Source organism: Pogoniulus pusillus, chromosome 34, assembly GCF_015220805.1.
Source record: "Pogoniulus pusillus isolate bPogPus1 chromosome 34, bPogPus1.pri, whole genome shotgun sequence".
Taxonomy (NCBI): Eukaryota; Metazoa; Chordata; class Aves; order Piciformes; family Lybiidae; genus Pogoniulus; species Pogoniulus pusillus.
The window spans coordinates 4086932-4102720 of NC_087297.1; the positions used below are offsets into that span (position 1 = coordinate 4086932).

At 50.4% G+C, this 15789-nt stretch overlaps 1 protein-coding gene across 1 annotated transcript in view; it reads right to left on the reverse strand.

Annotated features, from left to right (window-relative positions):
* Positions 1-15044, reverse strand: part of KCTD1 (potassium channel tetramerization domain containing 1) — a 161248-nt gene extending 146204 nt beyond the window's left edge. The window contains exon 1 of the mRNA XM_064170532.1: positions 14896-15044. Within this exon, the coding sequence (XP_064026602.1) occupies positions 14896-14904 (9 nt within the window). The 5' untranslated portion in view covers positions 14905-15044. The remainder of the gene's footprint in view (positions 1-14895) is intronic.
* Between the last annotated feature and the right edge of the window lie 745 nt (positions 15045-15789).

Below are 15789 nucleotides of genomic sequence, written 5' to 3' on the forward strand. Positions count from 1 at the left end.
TCCAGTCCAAACCTCCTGCAGAGCAGGACCACCTATGCCAGAACACATCCAGACAGGTCTTGAATAGCTCCATGGAGGGAGACTCCACAGCCCCCCTGGGCAGCCTGTTCCAGGGCTCTGTCACCCTCACAGGGAAAAAAATTCCTCCTCATGTTTCCATGAACCTTCCTATGCCTCAACTTCCACCACTGCCTCTTGTCCTGGCACTGGGTATCACCCAGCAGATCCTGGCTCCAGCCTCCTGGAGCCTTCACATATTGATAAACATGAAAGAGGTCACTTCTCAGCCTCCCCTTCTCCAAGCTGAAGAGTCCCAGCTCCTCAGTCTCTCCTTGTAACAGAGATCTTCCATTCCCTTCACCACCTTCGTGGCTCTGCACTGGTCTTTCTCAAGCAATTCTATGCCCTTCTCGAAGTGGGCAGCCCAGATCTGGATAGATGCTATGTGCTATGGGAGTTCCCATTTGGTATCAAAAGACAATTCCTCTCAGCAGCTTTAGAGTCACTGGCTTTATTTCTAGGCAACAGTGACACATGACACAGGAACACAGCACTGCTGATCCCTGTGAGAACACTGCCCTGCCTCTTACAGTCTGCAAAGGCTGGGAAGCACATGGCACTAGGTGGGAGTGCTGTGATGCTGCAGCCAGCTCTGGGCAGAGATTCTGCCAAGCTGAGCCTTCCAGGAACACCCCCAGTTTCTCTGTCACCAACAGTGCCAGGCAAACCTTCTCTCCTAATATTATGAAAGAGCAAAAGGAAACATGCAATTTCTTTCTTCAGCTGTATCCTTTTATGTTGTACTCTCTGCTTTCTCTCTAAACAAACCAGCTCACACACTGCAACAGGCTGCCCAGGGAGGTGGCTGAATCCCCATCCATGGGGGTGTTGGAAAGATGTGGTGCTGAGGGACATGGATTAGCCCCAGACTTGACAGAGGTAGAGAATGGTTGTCTTAAAGGTCTTTTCCAACCAAAAGAATTCCCTCTCCTCTCTCCTTCCCTCTCTTCTTTCCTCTCTCCTTCCCTCTTCCCTCTTCCCTCTCCCCTCTCTTTTCCCCTTCCCTTCCCTTCTCAGAATCACAGAATTCCTTAGATTGGAAAAGCCCTTCAAGCTCATCAAGTCAATCATCAGTTTCACACTGACAAGCCCTTGACTAAACCAAATCCCTCAGCATAACATCTCATCACTGTGAATCACTATGGTTGGAAAGGACCACCAGCATCATCCAGTCCAACCTTCATCCCAGCAGCCTTCATCACTAGACCATAGCCTCAAGCACCACAGCCACTTTCCTTTGAAACACCTTCAAGGATGGCAACTCCACCACCCCCCTGGGCAGCCTGTGCCAGTGCCTGACCACCTGCTCAGCAAAGAACTTCCTCCACCCTCAGGTGTAATTATCTAGTGTGCAGATTTTGCAACTCATAGATTCACAGAATGGTTTGTGCTGGAAGTGACCCAACCCCTTTGGTTCCAGCCCCTCTGCCAAGGGCAGGGACATCTTCCACTAGCCCAGGTTACCTAAGGCCTTGAACACCTCCAGGAGGGGGCATCCACAGCCTCCCTGGGCAGCCTGTGCTAGTGTCTCCCCACCCACACTGCAAAGAATTTCTTCCTAATCTCCAGTCTAAATCTTCACTCTTCCAGATTCAATCCATCCTCTCACCACAAGCCCTTGTCCAAAGTCCCTCCCCAGCTCTTCTGAAGCCACTTCAGGTACTGAAAGGCTGCTCTAAGGTCTCCCTGCAGCCTTCTCTTCTCCAGACTGAACAGCCCCAATTCTTTCAGCCTGCCCCCATAGGGGAGGTTCTCTATCCCTCTGATCATCTTCAAGGCCTCCTGTGGGCCCTCTGCAGCAGTTCACCCTCCTGTATTTCAACTTTCTTTCTTTTTCACGTGGCTGAGCTGATCTTGATTTTACAGGAAAACAAATACCACGTTCCATTGATTTGCTACAGCAGAGCAGGCTGCTTTGAGGAGAAACTTGCATGATTTTGTGAACAGCTATCAGCCTTGATTGATGCCAGCTGCTCTGGGAGGTTTGTTACTTTAGCACATCAATTTTGCTGCTTCTCTTCTGATGCCTCGATATTTGACAGCTCCCCCCCCCCCCCCTCCTTTAGTGATTGAATAATAGATGTAGAGAGTGGATGTATTTCCAATCAGTACAGACTGATGGCAGGATGTGGTGCAGCACTCCTGTCATTTTTAACTGCCCCTTGGATCCAGCTAATCCACCAGCAACCTCTCCCACGTATCTGTTCCTCAGAAATAACAATTTCTCTGGAGAAATGGCCCTGCTCTGGCAGGGGGGGGTTGGGCTGGCTGGTCTGTGGAGGTCCCTTCCAACCCCTAACACCCTGTGAGCCTGTGAAATGTGTCTGGCTGCACTCGAAATTTGCTCTCAGCCCTCCTGTTTCCCATCTTTCCCTTTTTTCCCCCCCAACCAGTTTCCTTTCTCTGGGGTTAGATTTCCTTTTCCTGAAGGTTACCTGCTTGGTTCATCATGCTGTGTTTGTTTTTTCTTGCCTTCCTGCTTCCTTTTTGGTTTCGGGGTATGCATACCTTCTGTGATGCAATTATGGTATGCTTAAGTAGTTCCATGTTGAGGCTAAGCATTGTAATGTCTTCACTTCTGACTCGTTTCCTCCCCTGTACCTCTCTCTAACCCTCTCCACCCTCCAAATCCAAGGCATTGAAAGGATTATGTTTTAATTGCAGTGCAGCTTAAGTGTTAGCTGGCTAGGAGATTTCTATCTCCACCCTAGAAGGCTCTGAATGATGATTTGTGTTGCTTGTGTTTTACAGGGTTGAGGGCTTGTTTGGTTTAGCTTCTTCTGCTGGCCCAGGCCCAAGTCTCTGCACTTCTAAACACCACATGAAACAAACAGGCAGTGAAGGCAACCTCAAATAAAGGTCCTGCCAAAGCAGTTTGAAGAGACATGACAAATCCAGGCTGCTCAGCCCATTGGAGGCTGGAGCATGATTGAGTGAGTTCAAGGGGGCCAGCAAAAAGCTGGATGTGCTCTCAGGCTGGTCCTCTCCAGGAAGGGAGGAGCTGCTTTGCTTTGTTTACACCATGATCCTGCTTTAACCGTGTTTGCTAAACAAGAAACTGGGGAGAAGAGTAATAAAAGCCCTGATCTGAACCCAGGAGACACACACGCTCTGCTCTGCTTTAGCATCTCCCTGCCACGGCAGGACAAACTGCTTTAATCAGCTTCAAAACACCCTGCGGAGCTCTGGGTCCTAGGGGAAGAAAAGAGGCACTTAAAGAAAATGCCAGGAGCGCTGAGAAGGGGGGAAATGAGGGGATCCAGGAGGGAAGAAGTGACATGTTGCCTTCTGCTCCCACGCTGAAAGCAGGAGTGTGATCCATGCAGGAGGTGAAAAGGAGGGAAAATGAGGCAAGGGTCAGACAAGGCTCTGAATACAAATGCTTTGCATGTGGAGCCAACAGATCACCACAGATCACTGGACTCAAAAGCTGCAACCAGATCCACACAGGTCCAGCTTGGAGTGGGAGACCTGGGAGAGTTTTAACTCTGGATGACTCATCCAGTCCAGGTCCAGCTGTGCTCTGCTCTTGTCTCCATTCCCTGCAAACTGGCATGGAAGCCAGGTGCTAAGGTTATGGGATCACAGAATGGTTGGGGTTGGAAGGCAGTTTAGTCCCCAGTTTAGGAGGGACATTGAGATGCTTGAGCGTGTCCAGAGAAGGGCAACGAGGCTGGGGAGAGGCCTTGAGCACAGCCCTACGAGGAGAGGCTGAGGGAGCTGGGATTGGTTAGCCTGGAGGAGGCTCAGGGGAGACCTTATTGCTGTCTACAACTACTTGAGGGGTGGTTGTGGCCAGGAGGAGGTTGCTCTCTTCTCTCAGGTGGCCAGCACCAGAACGAGAGGACACAGCCTCAAGCTACACCAGGGGAGATTTAGGCTGGAGGTGAGGAGAAAGTTCTTCCCTGAGAGAATCATTGGACACTGGAATGGGCTGCCTGGGGAGGTGGTGGAGTCGCCGTCCCTGGAGCTGTTCAAGGCAGGACTGGACGTGGCACTTGGTGCCATGGTCTGGCCTTGAGCTCTGTGGTAAAGGGTTGGACTTGATGATCTGTGAGGTCTCTTCCAATCCTAATAATACTGTGATACTGTGATCTCCAGTTTCCCATTCAGATCTCAGTGGCCTGGGCAGCAAAGCAGCATTATGCTCATTTCAGCTTTAAAAGGAGATGCATAAAAGAGCAAAATAGCACTAATACATTTTTAGGACACAGAACTTTTTCCTTCTTCTTTTTTTTTTTTTACTATATATATATATATTTGAAGCTGACCTTTGGCAGCCTGTTATAGAAAGAGCTTGAAACTATCTGAACTACACAAGGAAAAAAAAGAGAAGGGAGAAAAAAAAAACAACAGGAAAGGAAAACATGCCCAGGAGGGCTGCAAAATCACTTCAGTAATAGATGACTTTTAACTTTCCATCAGAAAATGTTTGGCAGGCACAATTTGAAAGTGTTAGGGAAATGTGTGTGATAAGTGCCTGGGTGAAAGAGCAAATGCAGTCCCCAGTGAGATTCATCCAATGCTCACAGGAGCAATCAGAATCTGGCAGTGCCAGCTGCCCGGGGAGGGGGGCAAGGAGGATCACAGCTCCAAACTTTGGAAATTCAATGAAGCCCTCTGATTTCTCACAGGGATTTCTTCTTTGAGCGTGTTGCTGTGCCATGGGAATGCTGGTGAGCAGGAGGCGCTGACAAAATGCCAGCTAGGAGGCAGGAGGGAAACAAGGGAGGGAGCTGGGGGTGAGCAGCCTGCAGAAGAGGAGGCTCAGGGTAGAGCTCATTGCTGCCTGCAGCTCCCTGCAGGGAGGCTGTAGCCAGGTGGGGTTGGACTCTTCTGCCAGGCAACCAGCAACAGAACAAGGGGACACAGCCTCAAGTTGTGCCAGGGCAGGTCTAGGCTGGATGTTAGGAGGAAGTTGTTGGCAGAGAGAGTGATTGGCATTGGAATGGGATGCCCAGGGAGGTGGTGGAGTTGCCATGCCTGGAGGTGTTGAAGAAAAGCCTGGCTGGGGCACTTAGTGCCATGGGCTGGTTGATTGGCCAGGGCTGGGTGCTAGGTTGGGCTGGATGATCTTGGAGGTCTCTTCCAACCTGCTTGATTCTATGAAATTCTAAAACCCTGCAAGCCCCACCAGAAGCCAAGGCACCCTTTTCCTCTTTGACAGCTGCAAAGACTTTCTGATGCCCCAAACCTCTGAGCATCTTCCTGTGTTACCTTTAGTCACACAAACAGGCCCACTGACATAGTTTGGGTTATCAGCAGAGTCCTGTAGGATTGACTCCTTCTCAAAGAGCATCAAACTTTCCAGGGCTTGCATGGGAATGTTCACAGAGGCTTGAGCCACTCAGGCAGGCAGTGCCACATGGAATATTCATGGCAGCAGTAGCTGACTGCTGTCTGAAGGACAGAGGGACATCAAGGCAAAACCAAGGAGATATGAGAAGGATAAAAAGCAGAGAACAAAATGTCATTTAAATAAGAATGTTGTTAGTTTTATGCTACAAATACCTAAGCAGTTTGCTTTTGCTGTTCTGCTGCAGCAGCATCCCCCCAAAGTGTGCCCCTGTAGCACCTCTGTGGCACAGGACACTTTAGAAACAAGCAGGGTTTGTAGTTCATACTGCTAGAATGAGAGAACGAAGACTGGAAAAGATCTTTAAGATCATGGAGGCCAACTGTAACCCAACTACCAAACCATATCCTGAAGTGCCACATCTATAGCTTCTTGAACAGCTCCAGGGATGGTAGCTCCACCAGTGCCCTGCAGAGCTTGTTCCAATGCCTGATCACTCCTGCAAGGATTTTTTTTACCCTAATATCCAACCTAAATCCTGCCTGGTGCAATCTGAGGCCATTTCTTCTTGTCCTATTGCTGCTTATTCAGGAAGAGAGACCAATGCCAGCCTCACTCCAACCTCCTTTCGGGGTGATACACAGAATCACAGAAGTGTCAGGCTTGGAAGGCACCTCAAGAATCATGCAGATCCAACCTCCCTGCCATGGGCAGGGACACCTCACACTAGACTAGGCTGCTCAGAGCCACATCCAGCCTGGCCTTTAAAACTTCCAGGGATGAGTCTTCCACCACCTCCCTGGGCAACCTGTGCCAGGGTCTCACCACCCTCATGCTGAAGAACATTTTCCTAACGTTTAATCTACATCTCCCCTTCTCTAGCTTGTATCCATTCCCCCCAGTCCTATCACTATGTGACATCCTACAAAGTACTCAGCTTCCAGCCTCTTTCAGATACTGAGAAGCCATAATAAGGTCCCCTGGAGCCTTCCTTCTCCAGACTGAACAGCCCAAACTCTCTCAGTCCATTCTCACGGGAGAGGAGCTGCAGCCCTCTGATCATCCTCGTGGCCCTTCTCTGGACATGTTCCAGCATGTCTATATCCTTCTTGTAATAGGAGTTCCTCTTAGACTTCTGTTCCCTGGACTAAACACCCCAGTTGCTTCAACTCTCACCTCAAAGATAACAGGCTCACTGGTTGCCAGGGGGTAGAAGGGACCCAAGGTGATCATCCAGTCCAACCTCCCTGCCACAGCAGGACCATACATTCTAGCTCAGGGCACACAGGAACACATCCAGACAGGCCTTAAAAGGCTCCAGAGAAGGAGACTCCACAACCTCTCTGGGCAGCCTGTGTCAGTACTCTGGGACCCTTCCAGGCAAGAAGTGCCCCCTTGTGTTGAGCTGGAACCTCCTGTGCTGCAGCTTCCATCCACTGCTCCTTGTCCTATTCCAGGGAGCAGTGAGCAGAGCCCTGACCCCTAGGCCTCAGATATAGACATTTATTCAGTCCCCTCTCAGTCTTCTCTTCTCCAGACTAAGCAGCCCCAGGTCCCTCAGCCTCTCCTCATCAGGCAGTGCTTCAGTCCCCTCATCCTCCCTGTAACCCTCCACTGGATCCTCTCCAGCAGATCCTTGTCCCTCTTAACCTGGGGAGCCCAAAGCTGAAGGCAGTACTCAAGATGAGGTATCCCCAGGGCAGAGTAGAGGGGGAGACGACCCTCCCTTGCTGTGCAATCTCCTACCCCAGTGCCTGAGCCAGGGCTGTTTTGCTGCTACCTGGCAAGGCGTGTGCCTGCGAGCAGCCCGGGAGCATGGGGTGCTGACAGCAGCGCACACCCAGCCGCAGAGCTGTGGGCTCCTGGGTGCCAGAAATGATGAGGCACCAGATGAGACCAAGGTGGTGAGGTGCTCCAGACCTGAGTGTGCTGTTGAAGAGCGATAATGCTGTTAACAGCCAGGCCTAGCTGAAAACATCAGAGGAGGGAACCAGATGGGTGAGTCTTAACGTTCCTTGCGAGAGCCTTGACAGGGCGTGGATAATGAGTTCATTTAGACTGGAGACAAGCCAGCAGTACCTTAGCCTTGATCCCACATGTGGGAAGTATGAGTGGCAGCGAGGGGTACCCAGTGCCTCCCAGGAACGGGTCTTGTCCTAGATGTAAAGGGTTGGAATTTGGTTCTGGTTTTCACTTCCAGCAGGACTGTGCTGGCTTTCCAAGTCCCCAAGGACACATGAAAGCCATGCGCCTGCTCGGTCCGAATCATTTGTAACTCATACTTTCCATATGAGCTTCACCATAAAATAACAAAGAGAAATCACTTAATTGAATTTGTTTGGAACCTAATATCAAGAGGAGTGTAACAAATAGAAACCAGCCCAGCGCTATACAATCAACCACTTAGGCAGAAGTTACAAATTTCAGCACACAGGCAGCTGCCTTCTGGAGAAAAATAAAACCCCACACAACAATTGAAATGACTACATTTGGTAGGGCTGAGCTCCTAGAATCCTTTCCATCCTGGCATGGAGAAATCCTTCCTATATTTCGCTCAAAATTTCCCTCTTTCTGTCTCCTGGGACTACAAAGGAACCTGTGGGATCTCAGTGATTAGCCCAAGGTGACAGGGCAGGAGGTCTGGAAGCAGGACTTTGGACTCTCAGTGATTTACTTGAACCACAAGACCATCTTTCAGTCTCCTTCACGCTGATGACTTTGGAAGTAGCTTTAAAATATCCAGTGAGACGCAGTGATGGGAGTGCTAGATAGCTACACCAGATAGCCAGAGGCACAAAAAATGATTAGAGACATGTGGGGGTATTTCTAAACAAAAAGATTAAGACCACAACTATTTCATTTAGGAAGAAAAAAACAGTGAGAGATGATAGAATGGAAGCAGAGAAAATAATGAGTGGCATGAAGGAGAAATCAGATGCCCTTCATAAAACAAGAGGGCACCTAATGGAATTTAAAATGGCATTAGCTTATAAATGGATAAGGATATCACTCTCCAGCTTATCTCTCAGGGACCTGTGGAAACTCTCACTTGCAGGACACTGATGGAAACAGTTCAAGAAGATTAAGGAAGAAAAGGAAAGACCTTATGTAGGCAGTGATAAATACAGATCCTTGAGCTAAAGAAAAGCCTTCCTCAAAGCTACAGTTTTCCCCTGGGCTGAGCCACCTCTTTCCCTGAGAAAGAGATAACTTTTTTTACTCCTGATTGAGTCTCACCTGCCCGAGAGCAGAAGGCCCAGCAAAAAACATGCAGCTGCTTTCTCATATGCCCTCCAAACAGGAACACTCCAGCCTACACGTTTTTCAGGAAGCATATTCCTCAGAGCAGCAGCCACAGCCTTGGAAATTCAGTTTGCTGCTAACAGCAAAAGTCACGTCCTCATTTTGCCTCCAGGAATCCCAAGCTGTCTTTGTGCCACAGAGGCCACCATAAGGAGAAGCTGGAGGCTATGGAAGGATGCACTGTCTCATTCTTTTCCCCTCAGCTCACATCTGCAGCTGCCTCTAAACTCTCCTGCCTCTTTCTCTCCCTTTCCCTCTTTGTCCAGACCCAGGCTGCAGATCCACGTGAGATCCTGCCTGGATCTCATCAGTGACCATCTCTTGGAGGTCCAGGGTAAATCCATCAGCTTTTTGCTTGCCTAAATAGAACAGAGCCCTAACTGTCCAGCTCTCCCTTCTGACTCTCTCTGCATCCCTCCATTGGTGCTGTTTGTGCATATTTTCACCAGTCTTCAAGGCTCTCCCTAACTCCCCACGTCTGAGAGCTCCCTTTGACAGTGAGAGTGTTAATTGCCCTTTTCTCATGTTCTCCTAGAGTAGTCTTTGTGTCCTCACCAACAGTCATCAGCTGGTACAGCTGCCTTGGCATCACCCCTCTGCAACAGGGCTGGAAAGCCCACCTAAGCCCTTGTCCCTTTTGCCACAGCTTGGAGTCAAACAGAGACATGGTCAAATAGGACTGCTACTGGAAAACTAGGAAGGGCTGTTAGCCATGTGTGAGAGGTCACAAGATCACAGAATTGTCAGGGCTGGAAAGGACCCCAAGGATCACCCAGTTCCAACCCTCCTGCCATGGGTAGGGATACCTCACACTAGGTCAGGTTGTCCAGAGCCACATCCAGCCTGGCCTTAAAACAGGGATGAGGCTTCCACCACCTCCCTGAGCAACCTGTGCCAGTGTCTCATCATCTTTATGGTGAAGAACTTCTTGCTAACATCCAATCTAAATCTCCCCTCCTCTAGCTTGGATCCATTCCCCCTGGTCCTGACACCCTAAGAAGTTCCTTCCTAACTTGCTTGTAGCCCACTTCAGATACTGGAAGGCCACAACAAGGTCTCCTCAGAGCCTTCTCTTCTGCAGACTGAACAACTCCAACTCTCTCAGCCTGTCCCCACGGGAGAGGAGCTCCAGCCTTCAGACCATCCTTGTGGCCCCTCTCTGGACATGTTCCAGGTCCCAGATGCATGGATTACCTCTCCCCTGGTGCAACTTGACACCATTCCTCCCATCCTGCCACTTATTACTAGGGAGCACACTGGGCAAGGAAAACCAGCTGAGTGAAAGCCACTAAACAGTTTGTCAAGATGAGTTGTCCTCAAGAAGCACTTCTAAAGTTTGTATCCCTCACCTTTAGACTCTGCTTACACTCAAACCACCTGCCAACCACATCAGACCAGTAACTTCCACCACCAGTGGGGGCAGCCCTCTAGACGAAGAGCTGTCAGAAGAAGGTTATCAGGTGAGCCACTCACTGCATAAACATGGCCTTTTATCACCACACAGGTAACAGCAGCAGCTTTGGTGCAGTTGGGTGCAAGGTGATATCTGGGTCAAAGGCATGATTAAAACACACACCAGAGAACCAGAGCTTATTAAAGCTACAACACACATCATCAATGTGGAATGCACTCATGGCTTCCACATGCATTAAGAGTGTTTTGGAAGGTGCTATCAGCTAGGATGAGAGCAGTCACTCTCTCCTCCCACCTCTAGGCATTCTCCAAACGTCGAATCAGAGAATTGTCTCTGCCTGCTCTAGTAGTAAAGGTGGACAAAATAAAAACGATGAGGTGTGTTTTCTATTTTTCTCCTTTGAACTAAAACCAAGCCCCAAGCTTCATTCTGTGGGAAGCAGAACAACAGAAATCTGTGTTTTAACACAGGAAGGCAAATTAATTCTTTGTGAAACAACACAGAAGTCAATGGCACAACACCAGAGATGGATTTTACCCAGGCGGTAAAAACAAAACAGAAGTGCAACGCAGATCAACAGAAGAGATTCCATTTCAAGTCAGAACTGTGTTTCTGTCAGTAAAAAAAAAACCCAAAACACAACAACTGACTAAATTTGTTTCCTGGAAGGAGATCCAACTTGGCTCTGCTGGAGCAGTGTAAAAGGATCCAAAATAAGTAACAGCAGGCATCTCCGCTACAAATTGCTTCTGATCAACATAATTTTTCCTCTGGTACCACAGAAGAGCTGAATGGTTACTGCAAGTGAGGCACCCTGTTTGACTGCACAGAGCACAAGAAAGGATGCTAAAGCACTGCCCTCACTAGAAGGAAGGCATTGAGGTGCTGAAGTGTGCCCACAGAAGGGCAGTGCAGCTGGTGAAGGGTCTGGAGAACAGGGATGGTGAGGAGCAGCTGAGGGCCCTGGGGGTGTTTAGTGTGGAAAAGATGAGGCTGAGAGAAGACCTTCTCATTCTCTCCAACTCCCTGAAAGAAGGCTATAGTGAGATGGAGGTTGGTCTTTTCTCCCTAGTAAGGAGTGATAGGACAAGGGGAAATGGCCTTAAAACAGGGATGAGGCTTCCACCACCTCCCTGAGCAACCTGTGCCAGTGTCTCATCATCTTTATGGTGAAGAACTTCTTCCTAACATCCAATCTAAATCTCCCCTCCTCTAGCTTGGATCCATTCCATTCAAGTTGCACCAGGCAAGGTTTAGGTTGGGCATTAGAAGAAACTTCTTCCAGGAAAGGGTCCTGAAAGACTGGAAGAGGCAACTCAGGGAGGTGGTTGAATCCTCATCCCTGGAGGTGTTTCAAAGCCACAGAGATGTGGTTCTGACGAAGCAGACATGGCAGACAATGGTTAGTCTTGATGCTCTTAAATGTCTTTTCCAACCCAAATGGGCACATGGATTCTATGATTCCAAATTTGCCTTACCCAGGGAGTCAGCCCATGGTCTTAAACACACCATGTACACTCTGCAAGGCCAACTGCTACCTAAATGCTTTCTCTTCCAGATACAGATGCTCTGAGAGGGTAGGGAATATTTCTCATCACATCCATGTTCTCTGCCTGCTTCCCCACACATGAAGATGTGGAGTCAGACCCCCTTTGGAGGGAGCGTTGCCACCACTGAGAGGCTATCTCCTCCCTGAAGTGTCAGCACCGTGCCAAACCCAGCTGAAGCCCACCCATGCCAAAGCAGGAACTTAGGGCTCTAGGTGTGGCAGCTTGCACATATCAGCACTCATTAATAAACAAACAGCGAGGCACCAGCACCACAATCTGTGCATCTGTGCCTCTTTTATGCTACGCTGAAACTGCTCCTAAACTAGCTGGAAGAGAGCAAGCAGCACTGATCACTCCTTCCCAGCTGGGCTCGCAGGAAAGGCTTGTCTGACTGTGACTGGCAGACCTGGTGCTTTGCTAATTGTGAGAGACCCCACTTTGAATAATCACCTCCCATTTGTTATAGGCAGCAAAGATTTTGTTGACACTGCATTTTCCCCACACATAAACTTATCATAAAGCAATAAAGTGCCTATGTGGGCAAGTCTCCTGCAGGCAGCCTCCCCTCCACGCAGGGGAAAAGCTGTTCTGTTGGTATCCCATACCCCAGGCAGTTACTCATTTCTGCCTCAGCGAGACCCACAATGAGTGAAGCCTTTCTCATTCGTTCCCAGGCTGTTCCAACCTAAAGCCGAAGGCTTCATTCAGAAACAAGGAGTACTGCTGAGAAACCAGCAACAAATCTACACCAGAGAAGGAAATGGTTTAAAACCCCCCAAAACTACACCCATGTGGCAAGCAAAAGTGCGAGGGAAAATATCTATCAAAAGCCTGAAGTTTGACAGTAATTCATCTGTAAAAATTAGATGCACACCAAATGTTCTCCCCCTCCCCCCCAAACCTTGCACCTCGTTCAGTCACATGAAATTTAGACGAGGGCAGCGCTCCTAAGGGACAGAGCAGCACCTAAAGTCTCAACCTGCCTTAAACCCAGAAGAATTCCACCGAAATCAATGGTTAGAGCAGCGCAAATCAGCGAGAGATCTAAATCTGTCCTAGCTGATTCCAGATCTATCTTTTATTTGCTATATGGCTTTAGGCAAGTCAGTGACCTTCTTTTTATTTTGCAGTTTCTCCATCCGTAAAATGGTGATAATGCTGCTTGCAGCACAGGAAGACTGAGGGGACTAGTTAGCTCCTTAACAAGCTCTGGGTATGAAAATTGCTGGGGATCAATCAGTTTTAGTTGCCTCCATCACCTTTATTGACTCTTTATGATCTCAGCATTCAGCTTTTTGCCTGCTTGTGCATCACGCTCTTTTAAAAACCATGAGCTATAGCCTGCAAATCCTTATTCTAGTTTTACACTGTCTACTTCCACGGCAGGATTCACACCAGGAAAAGTAAGTCGTTCCCAACATCAACCAACTGCGAGGTTATTTCAAGCAGGACTCATCTATCACTGCACGAAACGAAGCCTGTGGGTTTGGTTTGGGTTTATTTTCCCGAAGGAATATGTGTTTTAACCCACCCGTCGGTGCCCGGGCAACACAGCCACAAACAAAACCAACAAAAATTCCCTTTTCGCGTGGGTTGTTTTCACCCTGATTCGGTTACTCTGCGCTGATGCTTGCACCAAGAGGCGTTCAAACAGTGACCCGGAGGGGGGACGAGAGGGGAAGCCACCGTTACATCCAGAACAACCCAACCTGAGACCACCCGAGCGCCTGACAGCTCGCAGAGGGACCTCTAGTGTGTGCTAGAACATTTCGTGTCGTGCTGCGGGCCTCGTTAATACAACCAAAAAGCACCGCAGTCATTTCCAGGAGCCGCGGGGGGGGGAAGTTTTCGCCGAGTGCCTCCGACCTGCGGGGCCAGCATCCCCGCACGGCGGCTGCTGAGCACAATCCGCACCCCTTCGGCTCCCACTTCTTTTAATATTTACTTAAGTTTTTTTGCTCCCCTCCCCGCGATTCGGCAAGCAAAAAGCTCCAACTTCCTCGGACCCGAGCGGGAGTTTCCCCGCAGCTCCCCGGCCGCCTCCGCCGAGCCACCCCCACGCCGGGCTCTGGGGGGCGGAGGGGGCAAAAATGAAGATGAGAAAGTGGCGGATTTAGGCGCAGCTTTTTCCACCGACAACAAAAATCATCGCTCAAAACCACCAGCCCCCAAGCACCCGCACATCGAGCGCCGCCTGAGGAGCACCATGGGGGAGCTCTGCCCTTTTCCTTCCCTTCGCTCCCTGCCGGCCGGCGGCTAGAGCCCGGGGGTGTCCCGGGCAGCGCCGGCCGCTGAGAAGGGAGAAGCGTTGGGCCCGTTTTTAATGGACAACCCGAGGGCGCTGGGTGCCCCCCGGGCAGGTTCCAATAAACTTGTATCTCGCTGATTGGAAACAGAAGGGCAACGGCGGTTCGGCTCCTTTTTTTCTGGGGGGGGGGGTGTTAGACAGCGAAGGAAGCTTTGGCTCTTCCGGGACGGCGTCCGACACCGTGGGATGGGGCAGCGAGGTCGTGCCTGGGGTGTGGGAGTGGGACGCGGATACACCATCCCGCCGTTAGGGTGCCGGAGCCTCTGCCGCCTCAGCCCCCGCGCTTGGCGGCAACGGCAGCGGCGCCTCAGCCCCTCGCGGGCAGGCGGCGGCGGCGGCGCTGAGGGAACGGCAGCCGCTGCCCTGCGGCCTCACCCGCAGGGCCCCGAGGCGGAAAGGGCCTCAAGCGGCCGCCCTACGCTCCGCCGCCCCGGCAACAAAAGGCCGCCGCGGGGGGCTCCGGAATGGTATGCGAGGGGGTGAACGGTGAGGTGGGGGACGGCGGTTGCCTCCTGCTCGCTCCCTCTCTTCCACGCACAGACAATGGCGGCCCCCTCCTGCAAGCCCGCCGCAGAACAATGCCGGCCGCCGCGCACCCCCCGCGCAAAACGCGCCGCTCTGCACTCAACACCCGCTCCGCGCACACGCACCACCCCCGCGGCCCCGTGTGCGTGTCCCCCTCCTCAGACAGGCGGTAGGGAGAAAGGAGGAGTCCCCCACACACACACACCTCCGCCCCGCGTTTCCCTCCCTCCCCTCTCTCGCTCTCTCTCTCCCCCACCCTCCCTCCCCCCTCCGCCGCCTCCCCACAGCGCTGCGCGGGTTGCGCGGGGGAGCGCGGCGGGGCGAGGCAGGACCGCGCCGCGTCCCCGTGCGGGCTGCGAGCGCCCGGCACATGCGTGGAAGCTGCCGAGTCCCTCCGCACCCTGCGCTGCAAACAACAACAATCCCGAGCAGCCCTTACCTGGAACATCGGAGCCGGCAAAGTGTCCCTCTTTTTTTTTCCTCCTCTCTGGCTTTTTTTTCCCCTCTCCCTTTTATAACCTTTCCTTTCTTTTTCTTTCTCTCTTTTCCTTCTTTCTTTTTTTAAATGTATCCTTTTTTACCCCCTTTTTTTTTCCCCTCTTTTTTCCCCCCCTTTTTTCCCCCCCAGTCTTTTTCTCCCCTTTCCTCCCTCCCCCCCCACCCCCCAGCCCCAAACCTCCCACTTCCGATATTTCTCTCTCCCGGCAGCGGTCTGCTCTCCTCGCTACACCAGAGAGAAATGCAATAGCTTGGCTAAGGTAGACAGAGCAAAATACAGAGAATAGTTGCTCCAGGGCTTTGAAACCCCTCAAGGCAAGGATCAGGATACAATTAGCTCATGTCTCTACCTCCAGTCGGAATCAATCTCCCAAATAAAAGTTAAATTAAATTAACTGATCACACGGGCATAAAATTGATCTCCTTCGAAACGTGCATATAGATACATACATATATATATATATATATCGCGTGTATTTTTTTCCCCGATTTTTTTTTTGGGGGGGGTGGTGGTGGTGGAAAAAACAGTCTCATTCCAGCCTCCAACTTGCTTTTTACTCTCCTCTTGCACAGAAAAGCTGATTTTAATCGTTGTGATTAGTTTTGATGTAACGTTTCCGCGGGCGATTTCTGCAAATGGATGGAGTGTTTCTTTGCCAGAAGAGGGAAAAGCAGCAGATGATGATAATTATAAGGATTGTTGGTTGTTTCTTGCTTTTTTTTTTCTCTCTCTTTTCTTTCTTTCTTTCTCTTTCTCTCTCTCTTTTTTTTTTTTTTCAGTTTAATTTGTATTTCGATCTGTCTCCTCTCTTCCCGGGCTTGACCTGACATTGCC